Source organism: Periplaneta americana, chromosome 10, assembly GCF_040183065.1.
Source record: "Periplaneta americana isolate PAMFEO1 chromosome 10, P.americana_PAMFEO1_priV1, whole genome shotgun sequence".
NCBI lineage: Eukaryota > Metazoa > Arthropoda > Insecta > Blattodea > Blattidae > Periplaneta > Periplaneta americana.
In genome coordinates this window covers 24367785-24381204 of record NC_091126.1, presented here as the reverse complement: position 1 = coordinate 24381204, position 13420 = coordinate 24367785, and the positions used below count along the sequence as shown (strand labels likewise).

Genomic DNA, 13420 nt, shown 5'->3' with positions numbered 1-13420 from the left:
GAGCATAACAGCAACTAAGGTAAGGGAAGAGGCTAAACGCTCTGACAGCGGCTGTCTCCGGGCCCTGCATATGAGAATACCATACTAAATAATCCTTGTCGTAGTTGAACTCTAAGGGCCATATTCATAGACATGCTTAGCGCGGGTTTCCGGTGGATGATCAGCGAACTAACGTTTTCGTATTCATAAATCAGTGTTAGCGATATGATATGATATGATATGATATGATATGATATGATATGATATGATATGATATGATATGATATGATATGATATGATATGATATCGTCGTGTGAATGCAAGAAATAGGTAACTCGAAATTTGCGTTTTTTAGTTACCTCTTTTATAGCATAGCAAAAATCGCACAAAATATAATGCAAGAACTTGGTAACTGATCGAACGATATCAGCGACATCTATTTTCCAATATAACAAAAAGGTAAATGAAAATGAGACATATTTTTTAGTGCAATAAATAAGTAAATAGGCAATGTCACAAAATATGAAAAATCAAGTTACCTAGTTCTTGCATTCACACGACGATATGATATGATATGATATGATATGATATGATATGATATGATATGATATGATATGATATGATATGATATATGATATGACATGATATGATGTGACATGGTATGATATGATATATGATACTATGGATCCTGTACAAGTAATCAGTCGATAGCCGGGTCTAGTTTAGCACGCTCGTAGCGAGGGCTAGCGAAATGTCTATGAATAGCACTCTTAGTGGCTCATTCGTGTACCAAAAATGATATCAGGGTTATCTCAACATGCGTTTGGTAATGTGTTATTGTTCAATGTCTCAGAAAGTTGTTTTTGAGTCTAGTTTCACATAATTCAGTTGTAGAAACAATTAAGAAAAGTATTGTGTTATTTAGAAATATCATTGCAGATGCTGATCAAGATCTTTGTAAAAATTTGCTCTTTCTACTCGAACAGATTGAATGACGTGTTACGAAAAACTACGTTATTCTGTCTGTATGGTAATTCACGTATTCATGATTTATTACCAGTCTTAGGACGTAATACTATAGTTTATTGAATTTACAACATGAAAAACATTTACGAAAGTTGTCATCATCTTTCACGATACCTTCAAATGATGTTACTCAGAACCATTATTTTATAAAGTGTTCAGTAGATAAATTAACAGAAAGGGAGACATATGTAGCTTTACAGATAGATGAAATTTTCATCAAGGCAGGAATTCATTATAAGGGTGAGACAATTGCTGGTTATGCTAACAACGATGTATCAGTACAAGCCAAAACAATTTTAGCATTTATGGTGTCCTCTGTTGATGGCAGTTTCAAAGAAGTAGCATCAGTAACACCGGTAAGGCAGTTAACAGGTGCTTAGTTTTATGAAATATGTAAAGACGAGTTTGATAAATGTGGTTTAAGTGTTGTGACTGTAATAACTGACAACAGTGTACTCAACAGGCAACGTTTTTCGTGTCTGACCAAGAATTCTGATAATCATCATATGTTTCAGTATCCACATTTTCCTATTTTTCTCATGTATGATGCTGTACGTATATTCAAGAATTGCAGAAACAATTGGTTGAACAAAAATTTCCAACAAAACATTCCTGTTTCCTTCTTTTGGTAATGATTCGGATGAAATTTTAAGTGCACAATTTTCAGATGTAGAGATTCTTTACAAGAAAGAAACAAACCAATTGTTGAAAACTGCTCCACGCCTTTCTTTCCACCCTTCTAATTTGGAGTGACAAAAGGTTAAATTAGTGATGTATATATTCAATGAAACAACTCTGTCTGCTATGATGATAGAATACGGTGGAAACTCTGGTACAGTTGCCTTCATTGATATCATTGTGAAGGGGTTGAGAATAATGAATGTAAAGATTTGCTCCAAAGGAGTTGCTAAACGAAATGAGCTCTCTGTTATCCTTTTAGAGATTTGAATGATGACAGATTTAATTGTTTCACCAAATTCTTGAATTGGTTGGGAAGATGGAAATCTATCAACACTGTTCATGGAGAACTAGCATCCAACACTTAACAAGGTTTCGTATGCTGATGGTAGGCCTATACTATAATATACAGGGACATCATTTTATTTTTACTTCAATTTTTATTGTACCTGAGTTTTGGAATGTACTTCACTCCCACCCCTTCTACTAGTAAACTTCCAACCGTTCACGACACAGAGCCGTGGGCGCGTAAGCAGTACTGAGTTACTGAGTATAGTACGTTTCAGAAATATGTTCGCGTTTTCCAGTGACGAAAGAGCTTTCAATATTGAATCATATTTTCGTACGGGTACTGTCGTCCGTTTCCCTATGTCGCATCCCGGTTTCCCCCACCTGCTTCTGTTCGCCCCTTTGTAAAATCTAGTAGCTGGGCTATCTTAGCTCTTTTCTGAAAACATTAATTTCTGTTAGGAATTGGACGTCTACGTAATATTATTCAAGTGTTTAAAATAACTTAAATAAAAGGGCCTCCTTAAGTAATTAACTGTCACGTGATTTCCCCCCCCCCTTTCTACAACCCTGCGACAAAACCACTTGAACGGACAGTAGATAGCATTTCTGAGTGATTTTATCTTTTCGGATGGGGCAGAAGTGAAGATTGAATTTACAGTACGTAAGGTACTCTTTTATAGAGTAGGTACAGAATTATTTCAACATGAGTTACTCGTACGAAGGACGAAACTGGTAATTGAAATTAGGTACAATAGTCTACAGTGCGATAATATGGACAAAAGAACTGAAGCCTGTATCGAAATGAACGGCCACCATTTTCTAAAATGTGTTTAAATATCCATATTATAATTATTTTTGAATTTAACTTCATTCTCTATATAGTACGCTAATGTGCTGTAACAGTACAATATACACTGCATAATTAATACTTCCGAATGGATGGCTCAATTCGTGTGTAAAACACTAAGTGTTAATACAGTACTGTATTTTGATTAAAAAAAACCTAATGAAAATTATCAAACTCAAAATTGCGATATTTCCTAGTTTACATAAGTGGATGAACTACTTTTCTTCCCTCCTATACCTAGTAAAGTGATTTGTATTTTACGCCAGTATCATCGAACTCCGTCGTGGAAAGGGTAGCAAACGGTGTTTCCTGTTTCAATCGTTAATAGAAAGGTATAGCCAGGTTAATATTAAAAATGTTAGTAAAAATAAAATGATGTCCCTGTCCAAATGACCCGAACAAGCAGTATTTTAACCATACACAAATAACAGAAAAACCTCCAATTCGAGACTATTGAAATTCATAAGTAATGTTAAAGCCAGTCATGTCAAAAATCGGAACTACATCTCACGTTACATAGCCCGATCGGTAATACAGGTATCTTTTAGACAAACAATATTATTACTAGTAAATTTTCCACATTTATCTTCAAAGAGTGCGTGATAATTTATCACTTAAAGTGAGATATTTAAGCACAAATTGCATAACCCTATTGTTTTTAGTTTAAATAAGCTATGAGTACAATGTTTCAACATTAAACTGAAAACCAGTTTTTGTTTGTTTTCTTATATTCATTCATTAATTCATTAAATTATTTACTTTTCCATTAATTCATTAAATTATTATTAATTTATTCATTAATTCATTAACTTATTACTTATTTATTCAATAATTCATTAACTTTTTATTTATTTATTTATTTATTTTTATTTATTTCTACTAGCGAAGTTAAGGCCATAGGGTCTTCTTTCACACTCCCTAGGTCACAAAATATATAAGCAGTGAAATTTAACGAGAAGTGAGAAGAAAAAAAATAGTAAAATGTTGCAAAATAATAACAAAAATTAATACTACACAAAATGAAAATGATATCATAATACAAAAATATTAAAATAAATGTCTAACCATTAACGAACTATTGTCTCTGCTACCCGATCTGTTCACAACAGCGGCTTGTGTGTTTAGTAGATTCAAACGTAACACGAAAACTAACGACTAATCACTCGTCAGCTGAATATAAGTGGCACATATCGCTATTTTTATCCGATGATATTCTAAATCGGCAATGCAAAAAGACGGTTTCGTAGTTCAATAATAGTAATATCAATGTTATATAATTTAAAATCCTGTAAATATTTCATATGCGTAAAACTTGCTTAAAATTGTTAGATTGGTAACATTTAAGCATTTTTACCGTCATTCTTATCGGAATACAGCTAGCAACTCTCCATCCCCAATGAGTTTAACTAAGATACTTCTACAAGGACACACCTTGCATTAGAAGAGTTAAACAGTCGTGATTATAGCAGGCAGATGTTTCTATTGCTCTTAACTTTATTTCGAAAATCATAAACCAAACCAACGACGTTCAATCAACGTCCTCTAATATGACAAAATATTAGGTTGCCTCGAGATTTTGCGAACTTGATTTAATAAGCCATGTATGAAAAAGAACGTGATGACTCATCAGAGCTAAGATTAACAACTTCGAACATGAAATCAATTTCTCATGCCTTTCACTCAATCCATACATACAATGAAAAGTTTATATATAATAATCTCTGCTTCGAGGTTTTCCTCAAATGCTGTAATTATTTTATGTGGTTTGAAGCCACTCACACCAAAGATTTGGTCTCTTAGTTTTGTACAGCGTTTATTTTGTAACTATCACAGCAACACACAATATTATTTATATGCACAAATAATAATAATAATAATCATTATTATGACGAAAAGACCTTTTATATCACTTTACTTTTAAAGTATAATGTGAAACAGAAATAGCACCAATCACAATAAGTGTTTTTTTTTATTTATAGTATGTACAAAAATAAATACATTCTTACTGGTTACAGGCTCCATAATGTATTCGACTTTACTTTTCAAAGAAACAGCTTTATTTGTGAAGTGAATATTCGTGTAAGCCTAAAATTGAATTAAAATTTATGCTCACTATAAAGTGATGAATGAATCCCAAACTGCACGATAATACGCTTTCGTGACGAATTAAAATAAAGAACATCGTGAGACTATAGTTATACACAAAAGAAGCAAAAGTATTTTCAATACATTTAAGGGGATTAGGTAGTCTGAAAGCATGGGTCTTGTATATTAGTGAAATAAACGAAGAAATTTTGCTACTACTCTTCAACTTTTGAATCTATCAATTTACTATTTTCATGCATAGACACAATAATTACAGGTAAATTTCGGTTTTTAAATTATCTATTTTATATACTTGATTTTATAAAAAAAGTTCAACCTGAAAAAATGTTAATTAATTTTAAGTTAAAAAATATGGATACTCTAGGAACATTTTTGTCAGACATTATTGAGGCTAGGAAGGTGAAATTTTGCATACTACTATTTCATATAGTAGTGAAGACGCATGGCTGTTTTCTCAAAGTTATCAAAATTATTATGAACTTTACAGCTAGAAAAGTATGAAAAAATATGAAAAATTTTAAATATTTTTTTTTCTATTGAACCAATATTCATAAAGTGATTAAAGTGGTTGTAAATATAGTCAACTGCATTATAAATAAGCATGAATTTTTAGGGACCTGCAGTGCAAAGGGTTTCTGAGAAAAATGTTCCTAAAATACCCATGTTTTAACTTAAATTTAATTAATATTTTTCAGGTTTAAAAGTTTTTATAAAATTAAGTATATGAGTTTGAAAGATAATCTAAAAACGAAAATATATCTGCAAATATTGTGTGTATGCTGTAAAAATTGTAAATTGATAGACTCAAAAGTTGAAGAGTAATGGCAAAATTTCTTCAATCATAAACAACAGCCATACGCGTAGACTACCCATTCCCCTTAAATGAATATATCTCCTCTCTTTTAATTTGCAAATATTAACTGTCATGTCATGTAGCTTAGTTTCATATTTTTATAGTGTAAACTTGATCGCAGGTCAACATCTACTACAAAGTAGAAGCATTATTGAAAATGTGAGTTTCTATATACAGAGTGTTCTGAAATTGTTTGTGGTAAATCAGAGATTATGTCTGACATATGCATATACACTTGTGCTAAAATGACATACCACTTAACAACTATCTTAATAAGTGGTTACAAAATACCTTAAGTTTCTTCCAGTTCCTGGAATTACGGTGTGATGAAATGAAATATATTTAAGGTAACGATAACCAAATTCGTATTCGGAAGGAACACTAAGCTTATTATCAGAAGAGGATGAATTTTCATATTTGAGGGTGAAATTACCCAAAAACATAAAACGATACGTTAAGATCAAATTTATTAAATATAATATCCAACGTGATGAAATTTAAAGGGATATGTTGCCAAGTATGGACGATAGTTTTGAAAGTAACTATCTTCCATACTTGGTAACACATCTCTTCCATTAAATAAAATTATTCTACCGCGATTTACTCCTTTATTCTGAAGGTAGATTGCTGGTTATGGCATTAAAGGATGCTGTACAAATAACTTATAGTGCCGAAATTAAGCAAAATTAAAAATACAATTAATTATGCTTTGATTATGTAAATTTCATGTAATTAAGACTTGCAATAATTAGCGATGATTTCGTCATTATTGTCAACAGTATTCTCACAGCAACAGGTGTACCATTTACTACTTTCCATTTCAAATTTATATATTGCATTTTCTGCAGGTTTCTTCCAATTTAATTGAATATCTCAAACAGTGTCTGCAGGTTGATGAATTCAATTAAGAATATTTCGTTTCGAAACGACATTGATGATAAATTTATTGTCAAGTAAGAAATAAGCCTTTAATATGTGCAACTAAATCCTCATTATCCAATATTTTACACAGAAATTACAGTATTTTCACATAATGCAATATTTAAATGTTTTATAGTGCCTGTAATTTATTAAAATTCAGAGTATCAGTGGCTTGCTCATATTTACAGAATAAAAGGAATTTCGGAAATATGTATTTCAAATTTATTTCTTACTAATAAATTAAGAAAAAAATTTAATAAGCAAATAAAGTCTAAATTATTAATGCAATATTAAGGGTATATGCACGTGACGACCACAATTATTACCAGAAAATGCATGCTCTAAATTTCTAAAATTCTATAAGAAAATGAACTCAATTGGACAAAACTTGCTAGGTACCAAAACAAGACTTATTAGAACTTAAATATCTGATAAAAGTATAAACAAAGATTACTAATAATATTTTTCAAATCAGTTTTATCAAAGTATGAAAAAAAAAAAAAAACAAAAAAAATCTGCAGTTACATCATTTGGTAACCATAACATTGTTATGGTCTCTCTGACATCTTTAATATTTTTCCTGCATGTAATAAACACTTATTTCTGAAAAGTATACTATTCTCAGACATGTAGAGTTGTTTACTTTAATACAATTAATTTCTTATTTGATATAGGAGAAATATATTAAAATTTACATAATGTTTTGTGACCTAATTTTTCTATTTTCAAAGAAATGGGCATTATTTTAGTCTACCTTTTGCATAAATGCATGTTAAAATAGTGTACAAAATTTCATAATTCTATCTGTAATGGTTGTGGAGGTATGAAAAAATATGTGTGTAAAAATTTTCAAATTTTGGAAAATTTAATTTAAAGTAAAAAGTGAATTCTAACAAAAAAAAATAGTATTAGCAACCTTGTTATACTTTTATCAGATATTTAAGTTCTAATAAGTCTTGTTGTGGTGCCTTGTAATTTTTGTCCATTTGTGAGTTCATTTCCTTACAAAATTTTAGAAATTTAGAGCCTGCATTTTCTGATAATGTTTGTGGTCGTTCACGTACATACACCCTTAAGTAATTTCTTCAACAATTTTTTCTGAGTGTAATTTATTTCTTTACAGAATAGTGAACATAACATACACGATTCCTACATATTTTTTTTTACTGCGTTTGGGATTCATCAATAATCTTCACCAATCTGTGTATACATTCACTCAAATTCACTCTAAAAAAATTTCATCTATCTTATTAAATCGTCTGCCAATTGTCTACGAAATAAACAAAGTGCACTGTCATACTTTGTTGCGACATCATGAGTCATTTTGAAGTAAGATAATGATTTTATTCTCTTTCGCTTCAGCTCCACAAAAATATGGCACTCAGCGCTGTGACAGACACTAGCCAACCTAGTAACGTTGTTCTCTCACAACTATTTAACCTAGACGATTCTTGAACTCCAATACTGTTATAAACTTTGGTTTTTTTACTCATCTCCCCTTCCAGTTCTCTATCGTCTTCACGATCGCCAGGCTTCTTTCTTCGCCTGGGTTTCTTCCACAAATTATGGCACTGATTCACGTCCTGGTATGGCTTCGTTATGTTGGGGTAAAACGACTCGAAATCTCCCGTTCCCTGCAAAGAGAACAAAGTCAAATAATTGCATTTATTTGTACAAAGAACAATGTAAATATTAATAGTTTTCAATGATTATAATGGTATGTGGACCTTTCTGGAAACCAGATAGCTGACTCGTTAGTAAAAGAAGAATAAAACGCAAATTCAAACAACTAGAAACATTATTTACAGTGAAATTCATTAAAATGTTGACCTAAATAATCATAGAAATACAATTCACTTAGGAAGCACTGTTGCAACAAAAGAAAAGTCCAGATTGAACACGGAACATAGAAATAACAACAGAATGTTCCAAAACGTTCAGTTGTAAAGGAAACTTTCAATGCAGTAAACAAAACCTTCCAAAACAATCAGGTCGAAACTCCCATTCAAAGTCAAACATGGAAACTACTGTAAAGGAAAGCTTCAATAAAATTAATAGAGCTTTCCAAAATCATTCTGGGGATCCAAAATTCCCAAATCAAGCCTTCATAGAAAATCAAAATTTGAGGGCAATTTTGACTCCTGGAGGGCCCCAAAATTTTAAATTTTATTTTTAATTCCGGTATAGAAATATTTCAAAAATAATATTCTCCATTTCTATCACACTAATTTTTTCAAAATATTAAAAAATATCGAAAACATTTCAAAAAAGAGAAAAAGAAACAATGTACACATAATGTGGGAATGCCAAATAAAGGAAATATCCAAGAGAGTATGCTATACCATGCATTCTCTTAACCCGTTCAGAAACTTTCTCCCGCCAAAATTAAAACAGACTTTAGTGCAAACCCTCGTATTACCACTGTTTGACTATTGCGACATAATACAGATTTGACAACTGAACTTTCGAACAAGCTACAGCGTGTGCACAATATGTGTGTCAGATTCATCAGCAATGCTCGCAAATTTGACCATATTACACCTTCGTTCGGATATTTATCCTGGCTGCGACTCAATAACCGTAGATCACTTCATTCGCTTTCTCTTCTGTTTCGTGTTCTCCACACTTCTACTCCAAATTATCTTCGTTCCCGGTTTAACTACTTATCCTGCAATCACAACCTAAACACCAGGTCACAAGAGAGCCAAATTCAAGCAATTCCTCCCCATAGAAAATCCCACTATTCATCCTCTTTCACTGTCTCCGTCCCTCGTGAATGGAATTCTCTACATCAGAAGATTAGGAGCTGCCAGACAATAACTACTTTCAAGACAAAACTAAACAATTTCTTACTGACGCAGACAAATTGAAGTTGTAATTGTAATCATAATCGAGTTTAATGATTTAATTATATTCAGGTATGATTATTATTATTAATGTTATTATTAGTACATAATTATTTCATTGGAGTGTTGGGAAGGTAAAAGAATTGTTATGTATTGTATTGTATTGTATTGTATTGTATTGTATTGTATTGTATTAATTATGTTTTGCTCCTTAGCAATATAGTAATTTTGTATTTTTGTATCGCACTGGTTGAGTGGAAGAGAAGGCCGAATGGCCTTAACTCTGCCAGTTAAAATAAACCATTATTATTATTATTATTATTATTATTATTATTATTATTATTATTATTATTACATCAGGTCTGAAGGGGTTAATTTTACTTCCTTCTTTACAGTTATAATGTAGGCCTACATATACTGTACATTATAAGAACATAATTATTTTAGTTTCTTTGTAACAATATATTTATTAAATTATAAGGTAAAACAACAGTTCTTCTAAATATATTTTAGCTTTATCAGCATCTTCTGCGGACCTCTGGATAAGAATTAAGGAAGAGACTAGTGAAGTGCCTTGTGTGAAGTGTGCCACTGTATGGGGCAGAAACATGAATATTACGATGAAGTGAAGAGAAGTGAAGTGAATAGAAGCATTTGAAATGTGGACGCCGAGAAAAATGGAGCATGTGAAATGGAGAGACAGAATAAGAAATGAAACTGTGTTGGAAAGAGTGGATGAAGAAAGATTCATGTTGAAACTGATCAGGAAGAGAAAAATGAATTGGTTGGGTCACTGGCCGAGAAGAAACTACCTACTGAAGGTTGCACTGGAAGGAATGGTGAACGGGAGAAGAGATCGGAGCAGAAGAAGTTATCAGATGATAGACGACATTAAGATATATGTACCATATGTGGAGTCAAAGAGAAATGCAGTAAACATGAAAAACTGGAAAAGCTGCGTTTCCAGTGGAAGACCTAGCCTTGTACAGAATAATTAATGAATGGATGTCTCTGTATAAGAAAAAGAAAGCAGACGCAAAACTAATCAGAATATTTTCTCCCCGTATTCTATCAATTAATTCTAGAATATACTTATAGACTAAACACTGCGGAAGACTGAGTTAATCTCATATTTAACATGTAGAACGGAATTTTGGGTGTATTTTTAATCACTTTTAGAATAATGGAGTCAAAAATGTAAATATTTCCTTCGGTGGAGTAAATTCGTCTTCACAAATTGTTTTTCTTTTTACACTGCTACTCCTATTCTTCTTCTAATTCTTCTTCTTCTTATTCATATTATTATTATTATTATTATTATTATTATTATTATTATTATTATTATTATTATTATTATTATTCCCTGGTTCAGCAATTCAAATTTTGGAGTCTTTTTTTTTGCGGATAATAAATCAAGCTACATGTATTTTATTTCTTCTGAACTGAAAGAATTATATTTGCTAAAGAATTACAATGTGACATGAAGATGTACATGTTTGTATGCTTCTATGTGACCGTGTATACAACGTTCTAATATACGATGAAAGAGTAACAGAACAGAGAAAAATTCTCTCCGGCACCGGGATTTGAAACCGGGTTTTCAGCTCTACGTGTTGATGCTTTATCCACTAAGCCACACCGGATACCCATCCCGGTGCCGGACAGAATCGTCTCAGTTTAAGTTCCAACTCTTGGGTTCCCTCTAGTGGCCGCCCTCTGCACTACGTCATAGGTGTCTATCAACATAGAACTGAAGTCCACACATGTACTGAGGTGCACTCGTTATGGGTGACTAGTTGGCCGGGATCTGACGGAATAAGCGCCGTCTTAAACCACGAAGTGATTTACGCATATCATATATATTATTATTTTAATGTACCGAAGTACATACGATATTTCCATGCAGATATTCTGCGTCATCATGCGATGAAAGAGTAATGGAACAGGGAAAAATTCTCTCCGGAACCGGGATTTGAACCCGGGTTTTCAGCTCTACGTGCTGATGTTTTATCCACTAAGCCACACCGGATACCCATCCCGGTGCCGGACAGAATCGTCTCAGTTTAAGTTCCAACTCTTGGGTTCCCTCTAGTGGCCGCCCTCTGCACTACGTCATAGGTGTCTATGAACATAGAACTGAAGTCCACACATGTGCTGAGGTGCACTCGTTATGAGTGACTAGTTGGCCGGGATCCGACGGAATACGCGCCGTCTTAAATCACGAAGTGATTTACGCATGTCATATATATTATTATTTTAATGTACCGAAGTACATACGATATTTCCATGCAGATATTCTGCGTCATCATGCGATGAAAGAGTAATGGAACAGGGAAAAATTCTCTCCGGAAACGGGATTTGAACCCGGGTTTTCAGCTCTACTTGCTGATGTTTTATCCACTAAGCCACACCGGATACCCATCCCGGTGCCGGACGAAATCGTCTCAGTTTAAGTTGCAACTCTTGGGTTCCCTCTAGTGGCCGCCCTCTACACTACGTCATAGGTGTCTATGAACGAAGGACTGAAGTCCACACATGTGCTGAGGTGCACTCGTTATGAGTGACTAGAGGGAACCCAAGAGTTGGAACTTAAACTGAGACGATTCTGTCCGGCACCGGGATGGGTATCCGGTGTGGCTTAGTGGATAAAGCATCAGCACGTAGAGCTGAAAACCCGGGTTCAAATCCCGGTGCCGGAGAGAATTTTTCTCTTGTTCCATTACTCTTTCATCATATGATGACGCAGAATATCTGTATGGAAATATAGTATGTACTTCGGTACATTAAAATAATAATATAAACGTTCTAATATATTCATGAACCCTAGAGGACAGAATTTTTATAGTACGAGTATTTAAAGAAATGTGTGACCAGTACTTCAGTAAAGTTTAAAAATCAATAATTCTAATATAAAGATTCCTTGGAGAGAAGAAAATTAATAGTGTTTATTTTAATACACAAAAATAATGTGAGATCGATAGTGTCCGCAAGAAGAAATTCGTTACAAATTTCACAAGGAGAGTTAAGTTATTGTCCTCCAGCCACTCGTACTTTCTTGTTACTCGTCAATATGTGACAAGTGAAAGCACCAGAGCATTACCTTATTACTTGCATATGCGACAATTCCCATCCTCGTTGTCATAACAAAACATTTGCCCGGACCTCATTTTGGAATTGCTGCTTCGCCCCGCATGCAACATACCGTGGAACATTTGCTTCAGTATCTAGTTCGTCATAAAAAATTTCAAGGCCCTACTTGGGATTGGCTTTCATTTCAAATATCACAAAGTGGTACTTCAGTCGATCATGACCGTTAATATTACATTTCGTATATAACAAGATGCTATACAGAAGAAGACAAGACACGAACTTGTGCGGAGTTAGACACATCTACAATGTGGCATGCAGCGTGAAGTTACACGTAGCCTGAAACAAATCTATATCCCTCTTAACCGGCACCAAAGGGACCAGGCTAGTTCCGGATACGAGATTTTGCCGGATAATTGAATAAATATGGTATATAAAAAAGTTCGTATTTCATGGTGCCAATGTTGAAACTGCAGCCATATGAAGCTTATTTCTCTATCATTTGCTCAAACTGAATAAACAGAAAATAAACAAATTAGGGGGGTGACGTGACTTATGGTCCACGCTATACACACATACATACATACATACATACGTGCATACATACGTACATACATACATAAAAACTACAATAGAAAAACATAACAAAGACATAAAATAGGAATAATAACTTGTTAGAATTAGCCAGTGATGTTAGTGTAAACAGAAATAACTTAAGAGGATTATATTATTTTAAATAAGTGTAAATATTCATCTGTCGTAAAAAATCTTGGCTTCTTTTTTGAT

General features: G+C 33.0%; 1 protein-coding gene across 1 annotated transcript in view; it reads right to left on the bottom strand.

Annotated features, from left to right (window-relative positions):
- Positions 1-2467: 2467 nt before the first annotated feature.
- The window catches only part of LOC138707521 (MOXD1 homolog 2-like), a 1036064-nt gene continuing 1025111 nt past the window's right edge, over positions 2468-13420 (bottom strand). Inside the window, exon 11 of the mRNA XM_069837046.1 lies at positions 2468-8335. Coding sequence (XP_069693147.1) covers positions 8060-8335 — 276 coding nt within the window. The 3' untranslated portion in view covers positions 2468-8059. The remainder of the gene's footprint in view (positions 8336-13420) is intronic.